We start from the raw sequence: 12,003 nt of genomic DNA on the forward strand, positions 1-12,003 counted from the left end.
GAAGGATGCGACAAGCCTGAAAATGACTGCGCAGCAGCACCACACCATAGAATCGGGGCATAAACAAACCGGCTTCCTCTCTCCAACTACAGCCCTCAGTCTCTGACCACTCCCTGTTATCGCCCCTGGGGTGGAGCTGAGATCCCCGGATGCGGATGCTCACCCCTCGCCTCCTCCCCTCGGGACTCTGGCCCTTCCTCCTCTTCTCCTGCGCCCCCTCCCCCACCCCCACCACGCCCACTCACCTGCAGAGCGCCATAAGGCAGTCCTCAATGACATCTCTCTGGGCCTTGGTGAGAGAGCGTCCTCGGGACAGGCGGTACACAGTGTGCAGCATGGAGTCCACCATGATGGCGCGGTGCTCCGTTCCAGCGAACAGCGGGGCGCACTTGGTGATGAGAGGGAGCACCGCCGTGCACAGATAGCGGTTCAAAGCCAGGGCCATCTCCGTGGTGCTGAAGGTCGCCTGCAGGACATCACAGGGTCACAGACGTACGACTGGAAGTGACCTGAGAGGTCACCGAGCCCACGCACATCCTTGGCTCCCCACGTGCCTCTTTCCCGGGACATTGAGGAGATTCCCTTCCCAGTCTCTCCCTGGCCCAGGGGGAGGGGGGCACCTTTGGGGGCCGCTCTACAGGGAGGTTATATGGGGGGTTGTTGGCATGAGAAATTCAAATGGGGATGTTGTCAGAGGGTTATAGGGGGAGGGGTGCTATGTAGAGCACGGAGGTGGAGATAGACATACAAAAGGTGCTTAATACGGTAAGGATATTAGGATTCAAAGAGGAGTGGCATAGTTAGAGTAGGAATCTTACTCGGGGTTGCTAATATGGGGGGCAGAGAGAAGGTATATGGGAGTTTGATGTGGGGGCTACCAAAATGGGGGGCAAAGAGAAGGCATACGGGAGTCCTACATAGGGCCCACCAATGGGGGGGGCAGAGAAAAGGCATATGGGAGTCCTACATAGGGCCCACCAATGGGGGGGGGGGCAGAGAAAAGGCATATGGGAGTCCTACATAGGGCCCACCAATGGGGGGGGCAGAGAAAAGGCATATGGGAGTCCTACATAGGGCCCACCAATGGGGGGGGGCAGAGAAAAGGCATATGGGAGTCCTACATAGGGCCCACCAATGGGGGGGGGGCAGAGAAAAGGCATATGGGAGTCCTACATAGGGCCCACCAATGGGGGGGCAGAGAAAAGGCATATGGGAGTCCTACATAGGGCCCACCAATGGGGGGGGCAGAGAAAAGGCATATGGGAGTCCTACATAGGGCCCACCAATGGGGGGGCAGAGAAAAGGCATATGGGAGTCCTACATAGGGCCCACCAATGGGGGAGGCAGAGAAAAGGCATATGGGAGTCCTACATAGGGCCCACCAATGGGGGGGGGGGCAGAGAAAAGGCATATGGGAGTCCTACATAGGGCCCACCAATGGGGGGGCAGAGAAAAGGCATATGGGAGTCCTACATAGGGCCCACCAATGGGGGGGGGCAGAGAAAAGGCATATGGGAGTCCTACATAGGGCCCACCAATGGGGTGGGGCAGAGAAAAGGCATATGGGACTCTTGTATGGGAGCTATAATTATGAGGGGTCAGAGAGAAGGTATATGGGAGTCTTCTATGGGGGCACCAAAGAGAAGGTATATGGGAGTCTTACATGGAGATTACCAATATGGGGGGGCAGAGAAAAGGCATATGGGAGTCTTCTATGGGGGCACCAAAGAGAAGGTATATGGGAGTCTTACATGGAGATTACCAATATGGGGGGGGCAGAGAAAAGGCATATGGGAGTCTTCTATGGGGGCACCAAAGAGAAGGTATATGGGAGTCTTACATGGAGATTACCAATATGGGGGGGGCAGAGAAAAGGCATATGGGAGTCTTCTATGGGGGCACCAAAGAGAAGGTATATGGGAGTCTTACATGGAGATTACCAATATGGGGGGGCCAGAGAAAAGGCATATGGGAGTCTTGTATGGGGGTCGTATTACTATAGGGCTAAGCTAAATGGAGAGAGACCAGAGAGTGTTCCGGAAGTGTCAGCTGGAGAGTGTTAGTCAGGGGTGGCATGTGGAAGGTAAACAGGTAAACTGATGCCAAGCAAAGTAACCAGAATCAGAGAACAATTTATACAACAACATGAAGTAAAACACAGAAAGCAACAGAACTCTGTTCAGTGCAGGGGTCAATGGCGGTGACTTCAGAGGACTAGGAGGGAAGCTGCCTTCCACTTCTTGGGGAGGGAGCTGGTAGACCACAAGGGCACCATGAGGGGACCAATGTGTGGACTGGTTTTGCTGGGTATTTCTTCGTGCCAAGGAAGAGTTCTTTTGGAAGGAGGGGTGCGTGGGTGGGGAGCAGATAGCAAGGAAGTCGTTTGTTCCCAAAGAGATGGGAGGATGGAGCCCTTCCACTGCTTGCACGGGGGACTATGAGGGCGGAGCGTTTCATGCGCCCTCTGACTGGCGATGTCGGGCTTGCTTTGGCTAAACTGCTTTCTTTCTTTTTCTCGCTGCTCTCAGCTTTGTCATAGGGGAGTCTCTCTAGAAGGGGTAGGAAGGAGGGCCGTAGAGAAGTGAAAACATCCAAAGACGATGTGGGTTATACATAGAAAAAAGAAGTGCCGGTGCCCTCCGCCCATGCAGCTCGGCGGTGGTGTTATACTAGGGTTGTGCTGGGCAGGACGTTCCATGGAGGATGGTATGAGTGGGCGTTCTAGGGGCTCTTATTTGAGGGGACGATGGCTGTCATCTGGGCACATTCTCCAAAGGGGTGCTGTGGAGCTGGCGGTGGGGAGGGGATCACTCACTGTGTCGAGGGAGGCAGCCGCCCGCATGTCAGGCAGGAAGCCCACATCAAGAACATGAAGGAGGAAGTCCTGGCTATCGATACCGTAGACTCGGTCCAGGAAGAGGACCATGGGGGCCTTGTGGTCAGGCACAAAGGAGGCTGACATCCGAGGCTGTACCAGGGCTCCATCTGTCAGGGGAAACCCAGGAGGGACATTAGTCATTGGCCAATTGAATGGCCCTACAACCCCGAGGCTTGCTTCCAATCTTCCCTTGGAAAGGACTCGCCCAGCCCTGTACCTTTCCCCAGGGTGGGGATCTGAAGGGGGAGGCTGATAATGCCCACGAGGTCATCCAGGGGCACCAGGGAGCGCAGGATGGCCCGGATCCTCAGCGCCTCTCCCTTCCCAGCTTGGATCAACTGTGATTGAGAAGGGAAGAGAGAAGGGTATATCTTGGCCTTCCAGCCCCTCTAGCCCCTTTGCCATGATCCCTGCCCAGCTGCCCCTTCCACCTGACACTCACGTGTGTCTCAGGAGCACAGCGTCCCAGCAGATCGATCAGGGCTGAGTAGAATGACATGATGGCATTTCCCAGGTGCACCCGGTTTTCTTCAGGGGCATCCTCACCGTGGCTGAGTGAAGAGAGTCAGTCCATGAGCATTTTATTAAACATCCCAGACAGTGTCTAAGTGTTTTCCAAATATGATTTTGGGGATCTTCACAACAGCCTTGGGAGGTAGGTGCTGTTGTTATCCTATTTTACAGATGAGGCAACTGAAATAAACCAAGGGTTAAGTGACTTGCCCAAGGTCACACAGCTAGGCTGGATTTGAACTCAAGTCTTCCTTCCTCCATCCTCAGAGCTCTATCTGCTGCCTACATGAAAAAATCCCCTGCCCTCAAGGAGCTCACAGTCTAATGGGAGACAACGTGATAACCGCCAGGTCTATACAAGGTAGATAGTATTAATGGGAAGAGATCTCAGAGGAAAAGACAGTAACAATAGGGGTAGACCAGGAAAGGATTCCTAGGGAGGATGGGAAAGTAGAAGTGAGAGAAGTTTGAAGAGGAAATGAGACCAAGATGGGGCAGGTAGAAGCCACAAAGTTGCAGAGGTGGTAAAATGGATAGAGTGCTGGACTTGGACACAGAAAGACCTGACTCCAAATCCTATCTTAGATATTTCTTAGCTGTGTGACCCTGGGCAAGTCACTTAACTTTTGCTTGCCTCAGTTTTCCCATCTGAAAAATAGGGATAATAATAACATCTACCTCCCAGGGTTGTTGTGAAAATAAAATGAGATAACTTAGGCAAAGCTCTTTTCAACCCACAATATATTAGGTAAATGCTAGCTATTAAGAGATTAATTGATGGGTACCTAGGTGGTTCAGTAGATAGAGAGCCAGTCTGAGAGTCAGGAGGTCCTGGATTCAAATTTGCCCTCAGACACTTCCTAGCTTTGTGACCCTGGGCAAGTCACTTAACCCCCATGGCCCAGCCTATACTTCTCTTCTGCCTTGGAATCAATACTTAATGTCAATTCTAAGATAGAAAGTAATGGTTTAAAAAAAAGCCATGGTTAATTGGCACTCTCCCAAAATGCTTTGAGAAGTAATGAGCTCTCCGTGACTTTGGCCCTCCAACAAGGATTGGATGATTAGGCCAGGGATCCTAAACCTAGGGGGTCTGCGAACTTAAAAAAAATATTTTGATGATTGAATTTCAATAGAATTGGTTTCTTCTGTACTCCTGTGTATTTATTTTCTGAATTTAAAAGCATGATTCTGAGAAGGGACTCATAGGCTTCACCAGACTCAGGAGGGAGTCCAGGACAGAAAAGGTCCACAAGAATGCTAGGGCTGCTCAGAATTCTAGGATTCTGGGATTACTCACTGGTCTCGCCTCCGGTCCTTCCTGACACCGGGGCCATCTCGAGCGGGATCTTCTGAGATCCGGATTGCTTCTTCCATAGCGGCCAGCAGTCCTGAGCCTCCCTCTCCCCTCAGGGCTGGACCAAAGCATTCTGGACGCCGGATGAGCAGACGCACCACGACATTGGCATTCTCTTCCACACTCTCTCCTGGGAGGATTGGGTAGGTCGGAAGGGTAGAGAGTTCAGGCAGCTGCCCAGCCACCTCCCTTCCACCAAGAAGCCTGCTGTGATTGCCTTGCATCCTCACCATTAACAAAGACAGCGAATCTGAGAAAGTCAAGGTAGCGCTCCCCGCCACCGGGGTTCCAGCCAATATCAGGGTAGCCCTTGGCCAACAACATCGGGCAGCTCTGAAGGCCACAGCCAGCTAGATAAGAAACCACCTAAGAGGGAATGGGGAGAGGAATGGGGTCATTTAGTCCTCCCCCTGGGTCTCATGTGCACACACACACACATCCACCAAGACTCTCTGGGATCATCAGACTTAGACCTAGCTGTTGCTTTGAGTCCCCCCCTTATTTTACAGGTGGCTCCCCTCTAGAAAGAACTGGGTTTCCTCTTGGTTTAGGAGTGTCTGAGGGCAAAGCTGTGATACCCATTTCCCTTAGACCAGTGGCTTTTAAACAACAAAGCCCAAGGGGCAGCTGGGTGGCTCAGCGGATTGAGAGCCAAGCCTAGAGATGGGAGGTCCTGGGTTCAAATCTGGTCTCAGATACTTCCTAGCTGTGTGACCCTGGGCAAGTCACTTTACTCTCATTGCCTAGCCCTTACCACTCTTCTGCCTTGGCAGAAGACTCTAAGACAGAGGTAAGGGTTTTTTAAAAAACCAAAACAAAACAAAGCTCAGTCTCCCCTTTGGGTGGAGCACTGATTCTCCTTGGGTCACAGGGTGAGGGTGGGGGGAGCACTCAGAGGACATGATGAGTCTGAGGAATTCCCACCTTTTCCAGGTCCTGTTCCTGAAGGGCCAGGGCCAACTCATTGTTGTCTATAACGGAGGCAGCTGCCACATCCAGTGGAGTGGAGCCCTGCATGCCTGCATAGGGGACAGACAGAAGGGTGACTCAGGGGTGGGGAGGGATACAGAGAAACTGGCAGGAGAGGAATTCAGGGGCATGAAGAGCACCCTGGGGTGGTGCCTCAAGGCAGCATGGCCTTACCCAGGCCAATTCCACTGTTTTCCAGCAGGTAGCTGAGGTGGTCAAACATGGATCTTTGGTTCTGGCGACTGATGCGGCAGAAATAGCAAAGGAACCGGCAGCAGCTGGTGACCATCTTGGGGAAGCGGATTTCCTAAAGGAAGGACAGACACCCTGGGCTCTGAATGAGAGCTTCTCCCTAGCTCACCAAAGTTCTGAGTCATCTTCCCCTCAATCAGTTTTAAGAAAAGTTTCTCCCTCTAGCATCTCCAGGCTGATTTTTCTCTTCTCTGTCACTCCCGGGGACCAAGAGCCTTCTTCCCCTGGAGGTCCCAGCCTCTGAGAGCTTTCCCCCCTTCTTGTCAGTCTCAGGTGCTAAAAGCTTTGATCCCTCGTGTAGTCCCAGCCCCTGAGAGTTTCCCCCCTCCCGATCAGACTCAGGTTTGGAGAGCCTTCTTCCCCCTGAGGTCCCAGCCTCTGAGAAGAATCTCGTTTTCCTTCTACCCTAGGCTGTGAGAGTCTTCTTTTCCTTGGAGCATCCGACTCAGAGATTTCTCTTTCCAGGAGTCCCAGTCTCAGCTTACCTTAGACTCTCCACCTCCTAATACATTGACCATCACTTCCATCACTGTCTCATGCATCCCTAAAGCCCTCATCAGGTTTGGGTGCTGGTAGAACACCTTGTTGTTCATAATATTCCTGCAGAAGAAAGGGAGAGGGGGGTCACCCGAGTCACCAAGGCCCTGGTCCATTGATTGCGGGAGAGAGGAGAAAACAGGCTGGGCTGGGATTCTGGAGGGATGGTTTTCTGGTCAGTGACAGGTAGCAAGTCACTTGACCCCCATTGCCTAGCCCTTACCACCTCTGCCTTGGAACCAATACATGGTATTGATTCCAAGACAGAAGGTAAGGGTTTAAAAAAAAGGGGGGGGCTCATCTGAGAGGCAGCCTAATAGAGTAGACAGACAACCAACCTCAGAACCAGGCAGATCTGAGTTCAAATCTCACCAAAGACACATGCTGACTACATGATGCCAGGCACGTCACATTTCAGTGACTGAGGTGACTCTCTAAGGGTGTATGTATTACAGAGTGCCGACAGGGTTATGATGAGAGTCAGATGAGAGAATATTTCTACAGTATTTAAACCAGATTAGTAGGAAGAACTTCCTCACTGGGAGCTCCCTAAGCTAAGGAAATGAGCCCAAATCGTCCCTTCCAAGATGGAGGAGGAGAGAAAGGGAGAGAGAGGGAAGGGAGGAGGGACCTGAGAGGAGCTGCATAAGGTCAGGATGTGGAAGGAAGGGGGAGGAACAGATATCAGGCTGAGGTGAGGGAGGTTGAGGGAGTCTGCGGTTACCCAATGCTCTGGATCATGAGGTTTTCTTCCTGTGGCCCCATCTGCACAATGAGCAGGGAACGGATCTGACACAGGCTCTCCAGGAGGCTCATGGTGTCCTCCACGGAGGACAGGGAGATGGTGTAGGCTCTAGGCAAGGCCCGGAGCAGCTCCCCAAGGCCATCATACTGACGGTGGAGGAGGCTGAACATGGCTCGAACCAATTCTGGGTTTTGGATGAAGTCCTCTTGAGCCCAGTGCACCATTGTGTGAGAGACTAGCTCTTGCAGGGACTCTAAGGCAGCAGAAAAGGTAAAGGCAGGTGGAGATGGGGCAAAGGATGAGACCAGCCGCCCCCTCTATCCTCCATCCCCCACCCTCACCCCCAGTAGCAGTTAAACTGACTAAATCATGTGTCTGAAACTGGACTTGAACTCTACCACCCTAGGCTGCTACATTCTTGCTCTCTCCCTTTCTCCTGCCTGCTACTTTATCACTGCCTTCTGTTTCTGTCTTTCCAGCTCCCTGCCTTCTTGCTCGCCATCTCTTCCTTGTGTTGTGTTCCTCCAGGTTTTGAGTGTACTCCCTCAGGCTGGGCACTTGCCCAGGCATGGCCGTGCCTTCCCTCAGGGACCAGGACAGGACTTCTCCTCACCAGGCTTTTTCTCCTCAGGAGCAGGGCTGTCCTCTGGTTCCTCTTCCTTCTTCTTCACTAGCTTCACCTTTTCCAGCAAGTTCATCAGCCGACTGCCCAGAGTGGTCTCTTCTTCTATCTCCTCCTCCTCTCCCTCCAACTGGATGCCTGATGGGATGGAGGGAGTGTTGGAGGGTCCTGGTCTAGGGTGGGGGCCCTGGGAAGGAGCCAGGTTCTTAGGGGGGATGGGGAGTGTGGGGGGGATTCCTAGGGAGGTCTGGGGAAGGGTGTCCTCACCACAGTGCAGCAGCAGGTCCTGGTGAAAATCTAACAGCTCCTGCCGCACTTCATCGGGGACTGGGCATTCCTCCTCATCTTCTCCCCCTTTGAAATGCAGAAGCATGTTGATCTGGAAAGGAGAGCAGAGCTTGAGTGCCCAATGGCAGGAGAGCAGTGGAAAGGGTTCTGGCTCAAGGGACCAGGCTCTAAGGCAAGTATGATGGAGCACAGAGGAAAGGGTAACAGCACGGGGCATGGGGAGGCTTAGTGTCACAGTAGAGGTTGGGGACAGAGGGCAAGGAGAGAAGGGTAAAGGGTTAGAAAAGGAGGGGCTGCAGAGTTAGGGTCAGAGGGCAAGGGCTGGAAGGAAGGTCAGAGGCTATGCAGAAGGGGTCAGAGGTTAAACCACAGGGGAGTGGAGGCTCTGGGCCTGAAAAGTCAGAGGAGAGTTCGGAGCAGGGTTGGGGACAGAAAACAATAAAGGGAGGCCCCAGGATGGAGGAGTAGGAGGGAAGGTCAGTGGTCAGAGAGCAGGGGAAGGAGTAGAGTCAAGGAGTAGGGGTAGAAAATTGGGGGGTGGGATAAGGGAGAGAGAAGGGAAAGGAATAAGCATTTATGGAACACCTACTATGTGCCAGGCATGGAGCAAAGGGTTCAGAGAGCAGGGCTTAAAGGGCCGGGGAGCAGGGGGTGAAGGATCAGGGGTCAGGGAGGTGGAAAGGAAGGGCTGGGGGCCAGAGAAGAGGCACATGGAGGGTCTGCAGAGGCCGGTCATCCAAGACCTGCTCCTGAGGTGGAGAGCGGAACTCTCGGGTGCGCCGGGCGGTCTCTGCTGCAGACATGGTGAAGGCCCGCATGAGCAGCCCATAGCGGCAGCGCTGGTTGCCCTGGAGTCGGTCCACATAGCGCTCAGAGAAGGCGATGAGGGCTTCCACGCGGTGCTGTAGTTCCTGGTCACAGAAGTACTCCAGCAGATGGCACATCTAGAGACCCAGAGAGAGGATGAGCTCGAGGGCCGCCGGACCTAGCACTGGACGACCCCCCTGGACTCTGACCACCACCCAAGCCACCTGTAGCTTGACCGACTCTGGCAGCTTCATCTGAAGAAGGCCTTCCTCCACAGCTGCTTCTTCTTCCTCTCCCTTCTCTTCCTCCTCCTCCTCCTTCACCTCCTCCTCCTCCTTCTCTTCTTCCTCTGCTTCTTCATCTTCCTCCTTTTCTTCTTCATCTTCTTCCTCTTCCTCTTCTTCTTCCTCTTCTTCCTTGAAGACCTCGGGCTCGATCATCCTCAGGATTTGCTTGACGTCTTCATCGCAAAAGATGCCCATCACCTGCAGGAGCAAGGCCAGAGTGCTCTGAAGCTTCCCCCACTGCAAGTCGGGCTCCCTCGGCTTCCTCATCCTATGGGCCCTCTTCTCCCCCGGCCTGTGTGCCCCCTGCCCACACACACTGCATCATGGGACTCCTTCCCTCTCCCACCTCTCTGCATCCTCCAGGGCTTGGGCCTTCCGTCCTCCGGGAAAACCTCTCTGACCCCAGAGCCTCTGCGGCAGGGCCCCAGCTCTCCTCCCTCATGTAGCCGGGGCTGGGCGGGCAGGAAGGACGGGGTGAGCAAGCACAGGACAGGGGATGACCGGAGAAAAGGGCGTGACTGATGGATGGAGTGAATAACTGGGAGGTGCGAGGCTCGGTGACTGATGGAGGACATCATGGATAAAGGGGCACTTGGCCAGAGTGGGAGGCTGGGAAACAGGGAGGGAGCGGACGACTAGGTGATTACCAGCAGGGTGGACACCAGCTTGAGGACAGGAACAAATTGGAACTCCACCGAGCCCCCCACAGGGTCACGGGCGTGCTGGCCTCCGTCTCTCACGGCCTCCCCCAGCATCCTGAGGGCCTTATCCCGGAGCACCTCCAGGGGGATGGAGGGGCTGAAGCGGGCGGGTGCCTCTGCAGTGCCAGCCCCCTCCGGGGCCGCCACAAAGCAGGGGGGAGAGAAGTGGAGAGGGGGACGCAAGGAAGTGGAGGTCCCGACGCCGGGCAGCCCGTGACGCCGGGGGCTCTCCTCTCCGGGGTCCGCAGAGGGGCCTGGAGGGAAGAGCGTGATGGTGCTGGTCTCGGGGGTCAGGGGCACGATGTACTCATTGAGCATGGAGCGGCGCGAGCGGCAGGCACTTTCCAGGTGAATGCTGATGAGCAGGTCGTAGTAGCCAGCTCTCAGTGGCCCGGGGAGGTGTGCGTCCTCGATGGCGTGCAGCAGCTGAGCCTGGTCCACGTGGCTGCAGAGCGCGTGGGCCACCCGGTTGTTCCCCAGGGCGCACACTGCCCGGTAGAGATTCAGCGTGTGGGAGTGGAAGCGCTGCAAGGAGAGGCGCTCCGATAGCTCCAGGACATCCATGCAGCTGTGGCCCGAAGAGGGGAAGAAGAGTCAGAGAGGGATGGTGGCAGGACTGAGAGAGAGAGAAGCCTGGGAAAGGCAGGGGCCGGGGAAGGACAAATGGTGAGAGATGGAGAGAGGGAGAGAGGCCGGCCTGGAGAGACGGTAGGGATGGAAGAGAGGGATGGAGAGATTCAGGCAGAGACAGATAGACGGATGGAGAGAGAGGGAGAGTGACAGAGACAGGGACAAAGAGAGGAGAAAGAGGGACAGAGGGAGCGAGGGAGGGAGAGAGAGGCAGAGACAGAGGGACACTATGCGGTTGTCAATAGAGAGAAAATCAAGGGAGTGCACCTAGCTCCAGAGTCAGAACAAAGCTTAAGGATGCAGGGACAGTTCCTGGGGCAGTGACAAGGGGACTGAATGGGTCTCCTGAGGTCTGGGATGTGGAGGGTGAGGCTAACCGGTTCTCCTCAGGAATATGCAAGGCCATCATGGTGAGCGGATCCTCACACTGCACAGCCCAGCCCAGGCGGTCACCCGCCCGGTTTGTCTCCACCTGTAGGAAGTGGTTGGGCATCCTGCTCCAGGACACGGGCATGAGCATCTGCACCTCCAGCCGTGGCGGGCACTGAGGGGCTGGGTTCTTCCGCTCACTCAGGAACATGGCAGCGGACAGGGGCATGATATTCTGATGGAAGAGATCAAATGGGGCCAGGGGGAAGTTGAGTGGCCCGAGGCTCAGAGACTGTCCCCTATCCACCCCAACTTTCCAGTCATCCAGGCATTCCATCCTTTCATTTTATACATCAGCCAGATGCCGATCCTTGCATCCCCTTGATCTCTCCACCGCCTTGCCTTTGCTGGCACTTGCCCCGACATCTAGAACTTTCTGGTTATTCCCCTGATCTTCCCTTTCAGCCTCCAGCACTTCATCTTTTGGACAGCTCATGGAATGGTGTTTGTCTGTGTTGTCCCCCTACTGTGCTGTAAGCTTCTGGAGGCAGCGACCTAATACTATTCAAACTTTCTCTCTCTTCTAAAAATTAGATTAAAATCAGTGAAAGTTTGTATAATCAGGGAGGAAATGACCAGATCTCTGTTATTCATTCCACCTGTGTATTTCCCATTCTGCCCACTCAACCTCTGTTGCGCATGCACAGCATTTATCCATCCCTCCTTGACTTCATCCATCCATCCATCCACTGACCATAATCTATATTTACTCACATATCCATTCTTCAGCCTATTCATTGGCCACTCGCTCCACCCATGTATCAGTTACTCCATCCATCCCTTGAATTCTCTCTCTCCTCCTTCCCCTTCCTCTCTGTTTGTCTCCCCATCTCTCTGTCCCTGTCTCTCCTCTCACTGCCCCCATCCCATTCATGAATAATCAATGATCCTATCCAGCCAACATGCACACATCCCATCCATCCCTTAACCTAGCCATTTGGCTGGTGGCTCTACCCATCCATGATCCTTTCCACCCTCATTCCATCCA

General features: G+C 54.2%; 1 protein-coding gene across 4 annotated transcripts in view; it reads right to left on the reverse strand.

The window, feature by feature from the left end:
• Positions 1-12,003, reverse strand: part of RYR1 (ryanodine receptor 1) — a 96,051-nt gene that overhangs the window by 47,793 nt on the left and 36,255 nt on the right. For all 4 annotated transcript variants that reach the window (XM_056796146.1, XM_056796144.1, XM_056796145.1 and 1 more), the window contains exons 33-48: positions 10,964-11,190; positions 9,903-10,524; positions 9,193-9,453; positions 8,905-9,105; positions 8,141-8,252; positions 7,865-8,011; positions 7,231-7,504; positions 6,455-6,569; positions 5,892-6,024; positions 5,673-5,767; positions 4,979-5,114; positions 4,692-4,878; positions 3,321-3,429; positions 3,096-3,216; positions 2,816-2,985; positions 246-466 (exon numbers count right to left, since the gene is read on the reverse strand). In XM_056796146.1, coding sequence (XP_056652124.1) covers positions 246-466; positions 2,816-2,985; positions 3,096-3,216; positions 3,321-3,429; positions 4,692-4,878; positions 4,979-5,114; positions 5,673-5,767; positions 5,892-6,024; positions 6,455-6,569; positions 7,231-7,504; positions 7,865-8,011; positions 8,141-8,252; positions 8,905-9,105; positions 9,193-9,453; positions 9,903-10,524; positions 10,964-11,190 — 3,131 coding nt within the window. The remainder of the gene's footprint in view (positions 1-245; positions 467-2,815; positions 2,986-3,095; positions 3,217-3,320; positions 3,430-4,691; positions 4,879-4,978; positions 5,115-5,672; positions 5,768-5,891; positions 6,025-6,454; positions 6,570-7,230; positions 7,505-7,864; positions 8,012-8,140; positions 8,253-8,904; positions 9,106-9,192; positions 9,454-9,902; positions 10,525-10,963; positions 11,191-12,003) is intronic.

This window comes from Monodelphis domestica, chromosome 4 (assembly GCF_027887165.1).
Source record: "Monodelphis domestica isolate mMonDom1 chromosome 4, mMonDom1.pri, whole genome shotgun sequence".
Lineage (NCBI taxonomy): Eukaryota > Metazoa > Chordata > Mammalia > Didelphimorphia > Didelphidae > Monodelphis > Monodelphis domestica.